The sequence below is a fragment of the Lynx rufus genome, unplaced genomic scaffold (genome assembly GCF_022079265.1).
Source record: "Lynx rufus isolate CCGP_SWC_20201006 ecotype Redwood Valley unplaced genomic scaffold, mLynRuf1.p SCAF_7, whole genome shotgun sequence".
Lineage (NCBI taxonomy): Eukaryota > Metazoa > Chordata > Mammalia > Carnivora > Felidae > Lynx > Lynx rufus.
The window spans coordinates 37,961,073-37,980,035 of NW_025814889.1; the positions used below are offsets into that span (position 1 = coordinate 37,961,073).

At 48.1% G+C, this 18,963-nt stretch overlaps 1 protein-coding gene across 1 annotated transcript in view; it reads left to right on the forward strand.

Moving 5' to 3' along the window:
• The first annotated feature begins 277 nt into the window (after positions 1–277).
• The window catches only part of TEAD4 (TEA domain transcription factor 4), a 63,867-nt gene continuing 45,181 nt past the window's right edge, over positions 278–18,963 (forward strand). The window contains exon 1 of the mRNA XM_047067045.1: positions 278–419. Coding sequence (XP_046923001.1) covers positions 278–419 — 142 coding nt within the window. The remainder of the gene's footprint in view (positions 420–18,963) is intronic.

Consider the following 18,963-nt stretch of genomic DNA (forward strand, 5'->3'; position numbering starts at 1 on the left):
CCCGGGCCGCCGCGGGGCCGCGCGCGCTGACCCCTGTCGTCCCGCAGCGCCGTCGCCGCCCTCGGGACCTCGGCGAGGAGTTGGCGCGCGCTGCGGACCCCGTGGAGCCGGCTTAGCGCCTCCGCCCCCCCCGCCCCCCCCCCGCACCTTGGGACCGGTAAGGCTGCGGCGCGGCGCGGGGACTCCAGGACCTCGCCCGAGGGCCGGCGTCGGCGGTGCGTGAGGAGCTCTCCCGGCACGTGGAGGCGGCGCGGACCTCGGGCCGGGCCGGGGGTGGATGCTCGGGGCTCGCGGGAAGGGGGTCCCGGAAGCCGAAAGGCCCAGAAGCAGAACCGAGAGCAGCGGCGGTCGGAGAGACCCAGCACCCATGCCTCTTTTCTGCCGGGCCCTTTTCCGACTTGGAAGAGCGAGCCCTGGAGGTAGTGTATTGGCCGGTTTAAGTGCTGAGGCTTTGCGAAAGAGGAGAGCCCTCCGCAGGGTCCCCAGCTCCCCGGGACTTGAGAAGCTTGTTGTATTCTGTGGTGGGGACTAGCTCCAGGGAGGAGAGCTCCCAGACCCGAAGCGCACGTTTCCCAGGGACACGGCCTCCGTGCACACGTGTGGAGAGGGGATTCCGGGCACACACGGTGGCTGTCGGATGATTTCATGTGACCGCCTGACTGTCCCGTCTCCCTAGGTTTGGGTGTAGGTGAGGGTGATATCTGTTCACATGTGACTCACCTTGTTTGTGTTGAACGTGAGTGTATTTACACTTGAGAGCAGTGCTGCCTATCTGGAAGTCTGAGTGTCTCTGAGCCCTTGTGCAATGCTACGTCTCTGCGTGTGTTATTTTTCTGCGAGGATGTTGGTTCTGGGCATGACTGTTCTTCCTCCCTGCATGGCCGTGGGCAAGAGAGTTTGTCTCTGGTGAGGTGTGCAGGGATAATTGGACCGTGGTGCTCGGGAGTGCGGTCCGCGGGCTGCATGCGCCCTGGACTGGGCAGAGCTGGAAGGAAGCTGTGCACACCCGCCTCTTCCAGGCAGCTGTCTTTCTGAGGGAGAGTGGGTGCTGTTCTTGCCTGAAACACTTCACAGAGCAAGATGGTAGAAGGCTAAAGGAAGTGGAGATATTTGTCTTTCCCTGATGGGACAGGTTGTTGACAGAACTGGGGATGTTCGTGGGGGAGGATTCCCCCCCCCCCGCCCCCAGAGGAAACCGTTTTGAATCTTGAAGGGTGTGTAGCCCCTGCTTTTCAAGTTGGCCCCAAGGACAAAGAAGAATGGATGTATACCAGCCTGAACTACTTTCTGCTAGTCCAGCTCTCCTTGGAGCTCCCCAGCAGTCAGATGGAAGAATCCTAGTTCTTTACAACTTGCTAGACCACTCTGCACTTGGCTGTGGGAAGGGAGAGGGGTAACTGCAGGCATGCTTTGGTACCATCCCGGAAGGGAAGGGCTGCCTCTGACTTGCTAGTTGACTTGCTAGGGAAGACCCTTCTAGGTGTCTCAGTTTCCCCACCCCTTCTTTTATGCTTTGCTTCCCCCCCCCCAACTCCAGTTGGGATTTACCCATTTGAAATATCTTAGAGGTGGGAGCTGGGTGGGGAGGGAGCCACAGATGTCCGGGAGATTGGCAGAAGTGACACAGCATGTGATGGTGTTGGGAGGGGGGGCACAGGCAGACCTGGAATCAGAGTTCTTTCTTCATTCCTACAACAAGGTGATGGGGGGCATAATGTTGAGGATTTCTTGGAAGGAAGGAACAAGATCCTCTCAGAAGGGTGGGGGCTGGTTGCTGCTCCTCCATGCACCTTGAGGATGCAGATGTTTTGGTGGGAGCCACCTCACCCTCTCACCTGACCAGGTGTGTGATTGGGGCTTTGAGGGCCCCGGGTCTAAAGGTAGCATTGATGGAATAGAAAGGGTACAGACTTGGGGCTGGACATACCTGGGTGCAAATCCCGACAGTCACAACTGTTAAGGCCCTCGGGCTTAGTTTCCTGATGAGTAATATGGGAGGGTGGGTTAATTAATATCTATCTAAAACTTTTGTTGTGAAAATTCATTGTTTGCCAAGTATCTAGCACAGTGCATGGCATATTGCAGACTCCAGTGTTTCCTAAGCTTATTTCAGCATGGAACCTCTTTTTTCCCAAGAACTTCTCTGAATACCCTTTGACAAACCTTGCCCTGTTCATTTGTGTTTACTCAGCAAACATGAACTGAGCATTTACCATAGACCAGGCCCTGTGTGATGTTCGTCATCCTTAGGAACCAAGGTAGCTAGTGGCCCAGGTGGAGGTGGGGGCAGGGCTTTGTCACAGGGGCACAGGGTCTCCAACTCCTTTGTTCTTTTTTTTTTTTTTTTTTGATTATTTATTTTTGAGAAGGGGGAGGAGGGGCAGAGAGAGAGGGAGACACAGACTCTGAAGCAGCTCCAGGCTCCGAGTTGTCAGTGCAGGTCCTGATGCAGGGCTCGAACTCATGAACTGTGAGATCATGACCTGAGCAGAAGTCAGATGCTTAACCAGCTGAGCTACCCAGGCAGTCCTCCAACACCTTTGTTCTAATTTCAGTTTTGCCTTGACCTCAGGGTGAATCTGCTGAACATTATTGGATACTCTAATGTTAGCCTCTAACTCCCTCATTTTAAAGATGGGGAAACCGAGGCCCCTAGTGGGACAGTAACTTGCCTAAGATTGCACAACTGGTGAGTCACAGAGCTGGGACTAGAGTCCATTTTGTTTCCACTTTGCATTCTGTCTCCTGGTCTGTGGCTCCCAATGCTCAGACCCCCTAGCCACTTCATCTAACAGGTGTGGAGGCTGGAACAGTCTGGCTTGGCAATGTCTCCCATCCTGTGGCTCAGATAGGAAGCAGAAATTCTCCCCTCCTTCCCAGCAGAAAGGACAGAACTGTAGAATCTGAGAATGCCAACTTTGGAAGGGACCCTCAAAGGGTCTTTAAATGCACCCTCCTTTTTCCTCTCTGGTCTGTACATTACTCAGCCAGGTGGAGAAGGGTCTTCTTATCTTTCTAGATCTTCTGGGATGCAAGTGTCGCAACTTCCCTCTGCCTCCATTCTGGAGTCTTGTACTGGTGACTGTCACACAGCAATACCTGTTGCCTAATCCGTGGCTCCTCTCCTCCTTCTCAGTGGAAGTGGAGGACACGGGTCACCAGCTCTGCTCCATTGCCTTTCCTGTAGTTGAGGTCAGTCTGGGGGCAGTGGGAAATTCAGGGCTTGTGAGGGTGGCTTTACCTTGTCTGTCTTGCTTTGCCCCCCATGACCCTTTGTTGGCAGGGGTTCGGAGGACAGCTCCCTTTAAAGCTCTGAAATTGGAGCTGAACAGCTGCTCTCCTGCCCCCCCCTTCCCCCCCGGGGGTTTAACCAGTTCAGGGGCCCAGGTGGAGGTGGGGGCAGGGCTTTGTCACTGGGCAGTGCCGTCTCCAACTCTGGAGCTTTTCCTGAACTCTTCTGAAATGACAGTTCTTCCCTTGCTTTTGGTTTTTCCATTTAGATATTAGGGAGATTCGAGTCACCTCCTGGGTGATACGGTCCTGGAGCCTTCAGCTGCTAGCACTGGATCTTTGGGAACATTTCCACTGGAACTCCAGTCCCTAAGATAGGTACCGTGCCCTCCTATCTATAATACAGGCCCTTGGAAAGGCCGGAGGATGGGTCCTGGCTCCCTGTGGTGTGGGCCAGCGCCCTCGCTGAGCTGAGGGTAGGCGGGCCCCCATGGGTGGGGACCCAGCTTCCTTTGACCCAAACTTCATGGGAACAATGGACTTCAGAGGAGTCACCAGGGGCAGGAAATAGGAGCTGTGCTAAGGCAGGGTGACCCTCCTGCAGGATGGGGTTGCATATCCGGCCGAAAGGAAAGGCAGGGTGTTGGGGGCAGTGCAGAGGGCACTGGGTAGGGCCGATGACACATAGGGTGGGCCTCTCCTTACAAGGGGCCCTTGACTCAGAGTGAAACCTGAGCTGCTTAGAGCCCATTATTTGATGGAGCTGTCTGCTTTGTGTCTTACCAGCAAAGGTATTGTGGTGTCTGCCAGTGTCAGCTCATGCCAAGCTGACCCCTGCCAGAACCATGAATTCCCCTTCCCTTCAAGCCCTTCAGAGGTCTGCGTGAATTGTCCTGGCTTGAATAAAAGGCTAGTTTTGTTTCTTCCTGGCTGGTCTCCATCTTGGCTTTGAGCCTTGAGTAATAATCGACGAGGGAGGCAATTTGTTCAGTAGGCAGAGCTCTGGGTGGGGAGGCAACAGGCCTGGGTCAGCTGGACAACATAAAGGGATTTTTTTTTTTTTTTTTTTTTTTTAAGCCATCTTCAGAGCAAGAAGACAACCAGGACAGGCAGGGGTAGATTCCTGCTTGAAGCAGGTGGTGGAATGTTCTTGGAGGCACAACACACTTATCTTGCCTTTATCTCTGTAAAGGAAGAACAGAGTTGGCAAGAGGGCTAAGGCAGGCTTTGGGAGAAGTGAGAGACTGCACTGAGTTGCCTTTTGTGAATTCAGGTGGCCAGGTTCTTACAGATCAGGTTTTGGGGTCCTGATAGCAGCTTCAAGAGTGACCACAGAATCACTCTAGGATCTGGGAGGAGCCCTGACAAATGGGAGCGGGGAGGTAAGGGTAGCAACATAATAAATGTTGTCCTGTTTTATTTCTTCAATGTGGCAAGATGGGGATCCAGGAAATGGCAGGCCGGTAAGCTTCTTATTGATGTGGGGCCTTCAAAAATGACATTGAGATAACTACTAGCCCACATGGGTCACCCTACCAAGTCTTGGAAAACAATCTAGTTTAGGTGGAAGAACGTTTAGTAAGGACTTTGAGTCTAATGAGGTTTCTTGGGTTCAAGAGAAATAAATAGGATCTGGTTGATGCAGCAGTAAGATGGATTTGTAACTGGTTGAAAGGCTGTCCAGGCTACTCATACTGAGCTCTTGTCACCATGGAGTGGGCAGTCTCTAGTGATATGCCACAGAGCTCTCGTTTTGGTTTTGTCCCCTGTCAGTTCTGTGCATGTCTAGGATAGCAAGAGTATTGGATGACAGAACCAGGATTCAAAGTCATCTTAATTAACTAAATGCTGAGATTAAGCAGAAATAGGAAATGAAAAACCATGTTTTTTTCTGTTAAAATTAATACATACTCATTGTAGACAACTTTTATAAATTAAACAAGAAAAACTGGTACATAATGCCACAACTCAGGTGAGCACAGTTAATATTTTGGTATATGTCCCTTCAAATTTGTGTTCATGCAAATAAATCTGTGTATTTTAACATAATTGCAGTTATACTCTATCCTGGTTTTTTTCCTACTGAATACTATGTAGTGAGTAATATCCCCTATCATAAATAATTTAAAGCTATAATTGTAAGGATCTGGATAATATTACCTCATATGAATACACTTTAATTTCTTTAACTGCACACTCCTGAACATTTTTAAAAATTGTGTTCAATTTTTAGCCATTAAAAATTACTTGACGTTGAGTGATGTTAAATAGGTACGCTTATCTCAAGATGAACTCTAATAGATATAAATGTAAAATCCTGCATTTAAGGTCAGAGCATCAATTCTATATATATATACGTACAATGTATTATATATATAGAATAGGATATATATATATTCTATATATTATATATATAGAATAGAATAGAATATATATAGAATATTATATATAGAATATATAATATATATATATAATATATATAGAATAGGAATTTACTGTCAATTCTTGGAAAAAAACTTGGGGTTTTGGTTGATGAAGCAGGGGAAGGAAAATGAGCATTTATTTTATTTATTAAAAATTTTTTTGTTTAGGGGCGCCTGGATGGCTCAGTTGGTTGGGTGTCCGACTTTGGCTGGGGTCATGATCTCACAGTTTGTGGGTTTGTGCCCCGTGTTGGGCTCTGTGCTGACAGCTCAGAGAAGCCTGGAGCCTGCTTCAGATTGTGTTTCCCTCTCTCTCTATTCCTCCCCCCGCTTGTACTCTCTCTTTCTCTCTCTCTCTCTCAAAAATAAAGATTTAAAAAAATTTAAAAATAATATTTTTTTTGTTTTAAATTTTAATTTAATTGATTTTTTTAATTTACATCCAAGTTAGTTAGCGTATAGTGCAACAGTGATTTCAGGAGTAGATTCCTTAATGCCCTTTACCCATTTAGCTCATCCCCCCTCCCACAATCCCTCCAGTAACCCTCTGTTTATTCTCCATATTTAAGAGTCTCTTATGTTTTTGTTTCCCTCCCTGTTTTTTATTATTTTTGCTTCTCTTCCCTTATGTTCATCTGTTTTATATCTTAAAGTCCTCATATGAGTGAAGTTCTATGATATTTGTCTTTCTCTGACTAATTCTACTTAGCTTATGATAAGTTCCATCCATGTAGTTGCAAATGGCAAGATTTCATTCTTTTTGATTGCTGAATAATAGTCCATTGTATACATATATACCACATCTTCTTTATCTATTCATCCATCGATGGACATTTGGGCTCTTGCCATACTTTGGCTATTGTTGATAGTGCTGCTATCAACGTTGGGGTGCATGTGTCCCTTTGAAACAGCACACCTGTATCCCTTGGATAAATACCTAGTAGTGCAATTGTTGGGTCGTAGAGTAGTTCTATTTTTAATTTTTTGAGGAACCTCCCTACCGTTTTCCAGAATGGTTGCACCAGTTTGCATTCCCACCAGCAGGGCAAAAGAGATCCTTTTTCTCTGCATTCTCGCCAACATCTGTTGTTGCCTGAGTTGTTAATGTTAGCCATTCTGACAAGTTAAAAAAAGAATTTTTTAATGTTTATTTATTTTTTTTTTTTTTTAATTTTTTTTTTCCAACGTTTATTTATTTTTGGGACAGAGAGAGACAGAGCATGAATGGGGGAGGGGCAGAGAGAGAGGGAGACACAGAACCGGAAACAGGCTCCAGGCTCTGAGCCATCAGCCCAGAGCCCGACGCGGGGCTCGAACTCACGGACCGCGAGATCGTGACCTGGCTGAAGTCGGACGCTTAACCGACTGCGCCACCCAGGCGCCCCTTTAATGTTTATTTTTGAGTGAGAGACCGACAGCAAGCAGGGGAGGGGCAAAGAGGGAGACAGAATCCAAAGCAGGCTCCAGGCTCCAGGCTCCAGGCTCTGAGCTGTCAACACAGAGCCCAACATGAAGCTTGAACCCACGCACCGTGAGATCATGACCTGAGCCAAAGTTGGATGCTTAACCGACTGAATCACCCAGGTGCCCCGGGATATGAGCATTTATTAAGTGCCTACCAGGTGCCAAGCTTTGTTCTAGACATTTCTGTCTACATCACTTCATTTAATTTTCATGGCAGCCCTGTGAGATAGGGTTTGCTGATTTTTTTTTTTAATTTTTAAATTTTTATTTTTAAGTAATCTCTACACCCAACATGAGGCTTGAACTCACAACGCCGAGATCAAGAATCATAGGCTCTACTGACTGAGCCAACCAAGTGCCCCGTTTCGTTTTTTTTTGTTTGTTTTTTTTTTTTATTTTTTTAACGTTTTATTTATTTTTGAGACAGAGAGAGACAGAGCATGAACGGGGGAGGGGCAGAGAGAGAGGGAGACACAGAATCGGAAGCAGGCTCCAGGCTCTGAGCCATCAGCCCAGAGCCCGACGCGGGGCTCGAACTCATGGACTGCGAGATCGTGACCTGAGCTGAAGTCGGACGCTTAACCGACTGAGCCACCCAGGCGCCCCTGTTTTTTTTTTTAATGTTTATTTATTTTTGAGAGAGAGAGAGAAAGAGCGTGAGCAGGGGAGGGGCAGAGAGAGAGAGCAAGAGAGAGAATCCCAAGCAGGCTGTACATTGTTAGCTTGGAGCCCGAGGTGGGGTTCGAACTCATGAACTGTCAGATGATGATTTAAGCAACAATCAAGAGTCGGACCCATAACCGACTGAGCCACCCAGGTGCCCCGTGGTTTTTTTTTTTTTTACCTTTGCTTTAACAAAAGAGGAGAAAAGTTACCCAGAGATTAATGCTGGGGTTGGAGTTTGAACCCACGTCAGCCTGACTCTTCCTGTCACCCGTTAAACCCTGAGCCTGTGGGCTAGTGGGGTCGGGGGCTCTGCATCAAGGAAAACCATAGTCTGCTAGGCTCTGTGATGCTCTGGTCACACTGAGAGCCATGTCTGGTTTTGGAGGGTAGATACACCCCGATCTATTCAGTGTTGAGCTTGTAGATATTGTGAGTGTCTTGGTGAAGGGGGGGTTGGAACCTGTGCAGTCCTCAGCGTGCTGTCATTTCTCATTGCCAGAAGTTAGTCCCTCTTTGCAGTAATAGCAGATCAGATCCAAGGGATCGGAAGTCGGTTTCACTCTAGTACTACATAGACCTATGTGGAGTTTTATAATGTAGAACGATGTAGGTAGAACTTGCTAGGGCTTCTTTGGAGGAAGTTTCTCCAGTGGGTGGGAGATTGCACCAGATGACCTCTAGGGCTTCTGTTTCCTCCATGTGGTCCTGGGCCTCAGTTTCTCTGCATGCAGCAGGTGGGGATTGCCCTGGCGATGAAGGAGATATTTTCCCACCTTGACCTTCTGGGATCCCTGCTGGAGGGAGGTAAAGATAAGCTGTCTCCAAAGCTGGAAGCAAGGCTGAGAAATGTGAGGTGGGAATGTCCAGTCCCAGCAGTTTGAGGAGACCAAATGAGGAGATGTGGGAGTTATTGCCTGGCTCCCCATCACCTTTGGACAAGCTGAATGAGCAGGTGTTAGGGACAGGCTGCACCCCTGAGGCTGGGGCAGGGGAAGATGAGCACAGCATGGGGTAGTGGCTATAAGCACAGACTCCAGACCCATCCTGCCTGATAGAAATACAATGTAAGCCAGATATGTCATTTTATGTTCTCTTAGAGCCACTTTTACAAAGTAAAAAGAAATTGGTAAAATGAATTTTAATAATATATTTTATTAAACAATTGTGTCTAGGGGCAGCTGGGTGGTTCAGTTGGTTAAGTGCTCAACTTTGGCTCAGGTCATGATCTCATGGTGTGTGGGTTTGAGTGCCATGTCGGGCTCTGTGCTGACAGCTCAGCCTGCAGCCTGCTTCCGATTCTGTGTTCTCCCCTACTTGCACTCGGTCTCTCTCTCTCAAAAATATATAAACATTAATTAAAAAAAAAATTTAAACAGCTGTATCTAAAATACTATCGCTTAAATGTACCATCAATAGTGAAAAAATGTTCATGAGAAGTTCACTTTTTTTCATACAAACTGTTTGGATTCCAGCATGCATTTTACACTTAATAGCGCATCTCAATTTGGACTAGCTGCTGTTCAAGTGCTGAATGGCCATGTGTGGCTAGTGGTTCGTGTTTAGACAGTATAGCATTACAGCCAGCCTGCCTGGGTTTGAATCCCTTTTCTGCCACTTATCAAGCTATGTGGCCTTGGACAAGTTATCTAACTACACAGTAGCTTATTCTCCTCTTCTGCAAAATGAGGAAAATAATATTAATAGGACCAACCTCTTGCTGATGGGAAGATCACATTAGTTAATATTTGTAATATACTTAGTTTTTTTGCCTGGCATATACTAAACACCATCTAAGTGTTTATCAAATAAATGACCCATAAATGGTCCTTAAACTCTGGAGGGAGAGGCCTGTGATACGCTGGGAAAAACCCAGTTGTGGAGAGTCCCTGTACGTTACTGGTAGGCTGTGCCTATATCTGGGAGTTCTACAAAATGAAATGCCTTCAGATCAGATGGACCTAATCTATTGCTGAAGAGAGGGCCCGCCTTCTGGAAGTGAGAAGAAATGGCAGCACCCGTATAAGATAGGCTCCAATCCTTTGACAGTTATGTCCCGAGCAGCTGTCCTGCTTGGGGCTTGGAAATGTGCTGCGTGACATGGAAGAAACAGAAGGATCCTCCGAAATGCTTCGTCGTAGATTGCGTGACCTCATGTTGGAATGGGGGGTGAGGTCACTTCCAGCACTTGGAGGTTGAAGCAGTAGTCTTGCTGCTTATGCAAGAGAGGAAGCAGAGCTGTATTAGTGGCTTCTGATACCCTCCTCAGGACTCTGCCAGCCCCAACACTGCCTGCTTGCCTCTCTTGGCATCAGCCCCCTCTGCCTGCACCTGCCCCCAGCCAGCCCGCAGTGGTCACAGAGCACCCACAGTGTGCCTGGCACTGTGCCAGGGGCAGTGGGGGAAATGTGGAATGGAAGACCTGGTCTGTGTCCTCAAGGGGCTTGCAATCCTGCATGGGAGACGGACTGCATAGCAAACACTGAACACCTGCAAGATTAAAGAAGGGCTAGTTAGAAGCACAGACTAGCGCTGAGGGGGTGTCTTGTAAAGGTGATTCATTCTGATGGGGCTGGGAGGAGTCAGGGAAGGCTTCTCAGAGGAGGAGGCACTTGAGCTGACTTTGAAGGATGGGTAGGGTTGCATGCTGTGTGTGTGTGTGTGTGAGAGAGAGAGAAACAGGGACAGAGGGAGAAATATAGGTGAGAGGACAGGAAAAGTAGTGATTTCAGGGTCATGGTCATGAAATAATCAGAGGAGAGGAGACAGTGGAGCTTTATAAGTGAGGTGGGTTTGAGCCAGGTCCTCTGGGCTGAGTAAGGAGGACTTTTTAAAAGTTTATTGTTAAATTCACATACAGCAGAATTTACTCTTCATGGTGTACAGTTCTGTGGGTTTTGACAAATGCAAGGCATGGGATTCCCCACCACAGTCAAGATACAGAAGGGCTCCATCTCCAAAAGATGCCCTCACGCTACCACCCTTTGTGGGCTGTCCATCTGTCTCCCCCTCCCCCGCCATGCGCATCCCCTGAGAACATGGATCTGTCCACTCCTGTCATTGTGCTTTTTTGAGAATATCAGATGGATAATCAGACAGTATGGAGCTTTGGGGTCTGTTTCTTTCACTCAGCATAATGCCTTGATTCATCCGGTTGTGTGTATCAATAGTTTGTTCCTTTTTATTGCTGTGTAGTATTCCATTTTATAGCTACACTGCAGTGTGTTTATCCATTCACTGGCAGAAGGACTTTTCGGTTGTTTCCAGCCTTTGTTGATTTTGAGTAAAGCTGTTGTCAACATTTCTATACAGGTATTTGTGTGAACACAGGCTTTCATTTCTCTTTCTTAAACACCTAGGAGTGGGATTGTTGGGTCACGTGGTAGCATACATGCAGTGGTTTAAGAAACTGGCAAACTGCCAAAGTGTATATACCCTTTGCATTTCTATCAGCAAAGCAGGAGAGTTCTGTTTCTCCGTATCTTCAACAGCGTTTGGTCTTGTTGGCTTTCTTTTTGTTTTTGTCTTTTTGACATTCTGATAGGTGTAGTGGTAGCTCAGCACGGTTTTAATTTGCATTTCCTTAATAACTAATGATGTTGAACGTTTTTTTGTGTTTTTAATTTGCCATTTATGTAACTTCTTTGATGAAACGTCTACCAAATCTTTTGCCTATTTTTCCTCTTGATGGTTATGTTTTGAGAGTTCTTTAATATTCTGGATACAAGTCCCTTGTCAGATGTGCGACTTACAAATTTTTGGAGAAAATTCATTTAAGGAGAGAATCTCCAAAAGAAGATGGTGGGTGTTAGGGACTCTGAAAGCAAGGAAAGAGTTTGGTGCCCTGAGCCTTGGCCTTTCTTCAGAGGCAAAGGTGGGCCCAGGGGGATAGAGGGCGGGGAACACCTACAGAATGACTTAGGAAGAGGAAAGGAGGAAGGAACAGGGCCTTCTATGAAGTTCTGTTCCTGGCTTAGCACCTGCAGTAGAGTATACTTTGAATAGGAGGTGCACGTAGCTTCTTAGTTTGCTAGGACCTTCCCTGACTAGCTGCTATGCCTGGTCTACTCCTCATTGCCCCTGGCTCAAGCTGGGCTGGCCCCATTCAGAACAACAACTGCTTGTGCCCAGTCTGGGTACCAACCATTTACATGGCCTTGTTTCCAAACTGGATGACCACTGCATTCTGGAATGGGAGGTGGAATGATTGTTGGGCCTGCAGGGGTAAGCCACTGGGTAGCTGTGTGGCTGGTGCAAGAGAGAATCAGTGCAGTGAGTTTTCTGGGTCAGGCTGGGTCCTCGGTGATGGTGACCTCAGCCTAAGATCTGAGGGCTTTGGGCCATTAGAATCTCCAGAGCATTGTGATTGTCATCTCTGTCCCTGTCCAGGCGGGGTAGCTCTGGGACAGAACAACATTTCTGTGAAAGACGACCAATGGTAGCATAGGTGCTGCCTCCTGCCTCTTGGCCAAGTCCAGTCCAGCATGTCCCCTGCTCTTGTGTCTTGGCAGCTATGGCACTGTCCAGATGCTAGAGCCTTCATTCTTCCCAGGGGTAGGCCTTTTCCAGAGGCCTACAGGTGGAGAATGGGGCAGAGCTGAAGATGGGTCCTGCTTTCTTGCGGCTGCTAAGGCTGGCTGCCTGGTTACCTCTATGGCCCTATAGGCTCCCCGTGGCTCCCTGATGCTCTGGACCTTGGAGGGCTGTTCCTCAGCACTGAGAGCTCCTGCGTGGGCGGGGTGTGCACCTAGAGCCCCCACCCATGGTGCCTTGTGCTGCTTGGGGGCCCAATGTGGGCATACCCTCGGGTCCTGGCAGGGTGAGGTATGGCATGTCTGTCTTTGGCAAAGCAGCTGATTGGGGCAAACCCACCCAAGGCTGGGGAAAGCAAGCATTTGTTGAGCAGCACACTGGGCTCATGTAAAGACATTGGTTCTGTCGGTGCCCAGGGAGAGTCACTGTTTGATGGGATTCAGTGGCTGGTCTGTTAGGCAAAGACTCTCCAGCTCTGGGATCTACTTTGAGATCTGAATCTATCCTTCCTTTCTTTCTTTCTTTCTTCTTTCTTTCTTTCTTTCTTTCTTTCTTTCTTTCTTTCTTTCTTATTTTTGAGAGAGAGAGAGAGAAAAAGATAGGGCATGAACAGGGGAGGGGCAGAGAGAGAGGGAGACACAGAATCTGAAGCAGGCTGCAGACTCTGAGCTGTCAGTCAGCACAGAGCCCAACGCGGGGCTCAAACGCATGAACCGCGAGATCATGACCTAAGCTGAAGCTGGACCCTTAACCGACTGAGCCACCCAGGCACCCTGATCTGAATTTTCGTAGGCCTGTCTAAGGTGAAGTCAGCTAGTTTGGTTCAGTACTTTTGCCTCTCCAGAACTTTCATAACCTTTGCTTTATTTTAGAATCCAGAAGGGGCGCCTGGGTGGCTCAGTCAGTTAAGCGTCCCACTTAACGGTTCAGGTCATGATCTCGCGGTTTGTGAGTTTGAGCCCCGTGTCGGGCTCTGTGCTGACAGCTTGGAGCCTGGAGCCCGCTTCGGATTCTGTGTCTCCTCCTCTCTCTGCCCCTCCCATGTTCATGCTCTGACTTTCTCTGTCTCTTAATAATAAATAAACGTTAAAAAAAAAAATCCTGAAGAAAGGCCCCAAGGAGAAAAAAGTGCAAGCCTTACTCTCCTTATCTTTAAAAAAAAAAAAGGGGGGGGGTGCCTGGGTGGCTCAGTTGGTTAAGGGTCCGACCTAATTTTGGCTCAGGTCACGATCTTATGGTTTGTGAGAGTTTGAGCCCTTTGTCAGGCTCCGTGCTGACAGTGCAGAGCCTGCTTGGGATTCTCTCTCTCCCTCTCTCTGTGTGCCCCACTTCTGCTTGCTCGTTCTCTCTCTCAAATAAATATACTGAAAACAATAAAAAATAAATTAATAGCCTAACCTCTCCCATTCCTTTATTAGTATTATTATTATTATTTAAAAAATTTTTTAAGTTTATTTATTTATTTTGAGAGAGAGAGAGAGAGTAGGGGAGGGGCAGAGAGAGAGAATCCCAAGCAGGCTCCATGCTGTCAGCACAGAGCCCAGTGCGGAGCTTGAACTTGCCAACGACAAGATCATAACATGAACTGAAACCAAGAGTCGGATGCTCAACCGACTGAGCCACCCAGGTGCCCCTGCATTTTTTTTTTTTTTTTGAGCAGTTTCGGGATTACAGAAAAATTGAGCAGAAAGTACAGTTTCTTCCCTTCTCACCTACTTACTCCTATTACTGACATCTTGCACTGGTGCAACATATTTTTTACATTGATGAAACGGTACTGATATGTTATTAACTCAAGTCCATAGTTTACATCGGGGCTCACTGTTTGTGTTGTGCTTTCTCTGGGTTTTGACAGGTGAATGTCCTCTCTCCACTATTATAGAATTCTACAGAAGAGTTTCACTGCCCTAAAAACTTCAGTGCTCCGCATATCCCTCAGTGTTGCCTTTTCCAGAATGTCATGTGGTTGTGATCATGCAGTATGTGTGTAGCCTTTTCAGATTGGCTTTTGCTTAGCAATACGCCTTTAAGGTTCCTCCATGTCTTTTTTTTTTTTTTTCAACGTTTATTTATTTTTGGGACAGAGAGAGACAGAGCATGAACGGGGGAGGGGCAGAGAGAGAGGGAGACACACAGAATCGGAAACAGGCTCCAGGCTCCGAGCCATCAGTCCAGAGCCTGACGCGGGGCTCGAACTCCCGGACCGGGAGATCGTGACCTGGCTGAAGTCGGACGCTTAACCGACTGCGCCACCCAGGCGCCCCTCCTCCATGTCTTTTAGTCACTTGATAGTTCATTTCTTTTTATCGCTGAATGATATTCCACTTTCTTTCCCCACCTTTTCTTTGTGTGGGGACACCGAGGTCCAGATAGGGGAAGCGAATCTGTGGCAAGGCTGAGCTCGGAGCGAGGTTGGTTTACCTTCCTTCGAGACCTGTTTGGCGGGGGGCCTTCTGTGCAGGCACTGTTGCCGGGACCGAAAGCCCCATCACCGCATCACCAGAGTCTTTAGTGGCTCTGGGGCCAGCGCTGGGGTGGAGTGGGGTGGGGAGTGGAGGGCCGTGGACACCCACTTGCTGTGATGTGGATGTGTTAGGGCCAGGTCCATAGACACCCATGTTCCTGGCTGCTTGGAAGGGATGGATGGGGCAGTGTCCCAGGTTGAGTTCCTGGGAAGCTGGATCCGTGTTCTCATTTACCCTACTTGCCCCTCCTGAGGTTGAGGGTTCTGAGCACAGACTCTGTGCTGCCCAATGGGGCTGATGGCTTGGGGCTACATCCGTATATTTACCGCTGTCCCTCCCTGTTGAGGCTCCTCCCACCGACCTGCTCCCTCTTCACCCTTACCTCTTCTTGTACCCCTCATTCCTCCTGCTTCTCTCCTGTCCACTGTGTCCCAGAGAAAATTCCTTCTCCCTGGTTCTTGCCCCCCTCCACCATCCTGCCAAGAACCCCGAATGTTTGAGGAGCCCTGTCGAGAGCAGCTTCTGTGCCTGCACATTGTGGATACAATTGAACTTAATCCTCACAACAGTCCCATGAGGAGATGACATTATTACCTCTGGCATGTATTCAGGGGGACGGACTCAGAGAGGTTGAGTAGCCTGCTCAAGGCCCAGCCGGGATCTGAGCTGGGCCTCTGACTCCAGAGCCCAAGCAGGCACCCCTCTCCTGGCCTGGTGGGTTGGCTCTCAGTGACTGGTTCCTTCCGATGCATGCTTACACTGCTGGGGTGGTGGGGTCCTCCTTTGTCCTTTTTCTCACCTCTCCCCACTCCTGTCCTGTCAGGGAACAAGGTGTGATCAGTTAGCTTCACACTGAAAGGTCAGTGAGGGTGGTGGTGGTTCACACACAGTGTGCTGTGTTTCAGCTTCTTTACCTGTTATGTCTCAGTCCTTCATCTCTGCCAGGCCAGTCTTCTCATCCCTGTTTGAGAGATCAGGAAACAGAAGCTTTGGGGAGGTTAAAGAAGTTCCTGATCGGCTGCACAGCTGGTAGGATTTTCATTCAGCTTGTACCACTCTGAAGCTGCTCACAGTGGACCAGGCTCGTGTCATGCTTTCCCCAGGGCCTTGTGTGTGTCAGCAGAGGAAGAGGAACTCCTTAGAGCTAGGGAGGCTGCTCCTGGGGTGCAATTGGGACACCCAGGTTTTGTGCAGTTTTATTATTTTTATGATAAAAATATTATTTTATTATTAATATTAAAATTAATATTAATATTAAAATATTACGATAAAAATATTATATGTATGTATTACTTCGGACATCCAGTAAGCCCTAGCCAGCCTTCTAAAGTCACATTGGGGCCAGTTTTTTTCAGCTGAGTATATGGCTCAGTTCAGGCCATGTAGGCCCATTTGTCCACTGGATTGTTTTCTCCTCTTCTGTTCCTTCTCCTTCTTTTCATCCGCAGGGACTCCCCACCCATGACCCAAACACTGCTGTCTTTGTCTCTTTCATTTCTAGCTATAACTAGGCCCTTTTCCTGTGTTTCCTATATTTTAGGCCCATGTCTCCTGAAGTGTCTCCTGATCCCCTTCTCTGTCCTCATCTTTTTCCCTTCTGTCTCCTGGTGCACTTAAAAGGATTGTTGTAAAATCAGTGGAAGCATAGAATTGTCATTCTGTGACTGGCTTATTTGACTTAACATAATGTCAGGGTTCATCCATGTTATAGCCTGTGTCAGTACTTCATTCCTCTTTTTAGGCTGAATAATATTCCACATTTTGTTTGTCCCTTTGTCTTTTGATGCTCATTTGGGTGGTTTCTACCTTTTGATGTTTCTGTCTCCACTAGATGTGGTATTCCCAAGGCCTTGAGCTCAGCATCTATTAAAATCCTATCCCCACCCCCTAAGATATTCATCTATAATTGTTTAATCTGTTACCCTCCATGGGTACACCTGATTCTTTCTTATTAGGTCCCTATGAGCATCTAGTGCAATGTTTTCAACTGATGAATTCATAACCCTTGTTTTATGTGTGTTTCTGTTCAAAGACACCTTATTGAATATGTGTCACTGATTTGGGATGCCTGGGTGGCTCAGTCAGTTAAGTGTCTGACTTTAGCCCAGGTCATGATCTCACGGTTCGTGAGTTTGAGCCTGGTGTCGGGCTCTGTACTGACAGCTCAGAGCTGGAGCCTGCTTCAGATTCTGTGTGTCCCTTTCTTTCTGCCTCTCTCCTTCTCATGCTGTCTTTCTCAAAAATAAATAAACAATAAAAAAATATATGTTACCAATTTACTACCATTGAAGTCACAGCCAACAGCATTATTAGTCAACGTGAACGAAGCTTATCAGACTCACATGTCTTCTCCGTAGGGCACATGGCAGCCTTCTTGTACATAGGAACGCTAGCCAGCGCTGCAGCACTGCTCTTGGGGCCATTTTAAACTGCGAAATCAGTAACAAAAAGCATAAAATTGCGAAAAAAGTGGCACTGAATAGACAGTGAAAAGGACACTTGAGTACACTGTGAGAGCTGGAGCCGGAAAGCAGAGTACAGCCTTGGTCGACCTCAGGTGGGAGTGTGTATGATGGTAACTCACATTTTTGGCTGTGCAGAGTGTGTACATTTCTCCAAATAACCACAGAAGCGCTGCAAGTATTGATGTAGGAGTTATAGATTTTAGTAGGTAGGTGGATTTGCAATACAGAATTTGTGAATGTTCTGTGAATAATCAGGAGCTTCACAGGGAACTCTGGGCCCTTGCACCCACTAGGCTGAATGATGTTGAGGGCAGGACCATGTCAGTTGTGACCTTGTACTCAAGGCCTGGCATATAGTAGTTGTTCAATATATAGTTTTAAATGAATGAATGAAAGACTCAAAGGACTAAATCCCTTATGGGGAGGTGTTGGGCATGAAAATAGGAGGGAACGATCTTTTTGGCTGGGGAACCTGCTTATCCACATGTGGGTCACCTGCTGCCCTCCTTCCTAGGAACCAACTTTCTCTCCTCTTTGAGAGGCATCCAGATGATGGGCATGGCAGTTTTACTTGTGTGACAAGAAAGCATGGGGCTGAGGCTTGGTTCTAGTCCCGGTTTTAATGAGCCATGGGGCCTTTTGGCAAGTTGTTTTACCTTGTAGGGCCTTAGTCCCTGTATCTGTAAGATGGAGGGCAACTTTCTCTTTTGGGGTTTTTCTCACACACACAAACCTTGGGATGCCTGCATCTCCCACCTGGGACCTTTGCCAGAGGCTGTGGGGGCTGTGGGGCCCGTATGCCTCCAGCTCCCCTTACCTGGTCAGTCCTGGAGCTGGTACCTGTCCCTGTTACGCTTTACAACTAACTTAAATCCTGCATGGTGTAGAATCAGCATCCCGTTGTTCACAGAACTGTTGGCAAAGAGGTTCAAGCAGCATTGCAGTGGGCAAGAGGCAGTTTGCTGAGGGGAAGGGACTGAGCCTTGCCACTTGGAGCTTTGGGGTTTGGGCATAGCACTGCACCTGGGGGGCCCCAGCATCATCATCTGAAATGAGCGGCACTAGCCTCCTCAAAGGGGTGTTGGGAGGATTGGAGGAGATATTATAGTCAAGTGCTTAGCCCCGTGCCAGGCACAGAATGGGTATGTAAAAATGGTACCTTCTAGTCTTAATATGAAAATAGTTCTCTCTTCGGTGAGCAGAATGTCAGTCCCTCAGTGTCCCGGTGCTTCCTTGACTGCTCGCCCTCTCTGCCACGAGTGTTGGGCCACCTGAACCTGTCCTGCAGTTTATCTGCCCAGTGCATGGGGGCTGTGCACTAGGGGAGGAGGCAGCACTGTGTGTTGGGGAAGTGGGCCTCCCCGCTATGGCCTAGCCCTGCCTGGAGGCTGGGTTCTCTCTTCTTCCATCTCTCAGCCTCTGCAGTTACAACCAAGCAGCCAGTCTTCTAGGCACCTTGGGGGCTGTAAATTTGCCCTGCTCCTCAGACATCGCCGACTGGTAAAGAAGACATCAACTAGAATCAGGACAGAGACCTCTGAGGAGGCCCAGTGAGTAGTTCGGACCTGAACTACTTTGTGGGTGGGGCCCGGGGCCAAGGCAGGCCCTGGCTTGAGCTGTGTGCCTTGTACCTGATTCCTCCGAAGCCACTCACCCTCTGTAGCACTCAGCCTCCCTCCCCCATCTAAGTTCCCTGAGGGCCCAAACCCATTTCTCCAG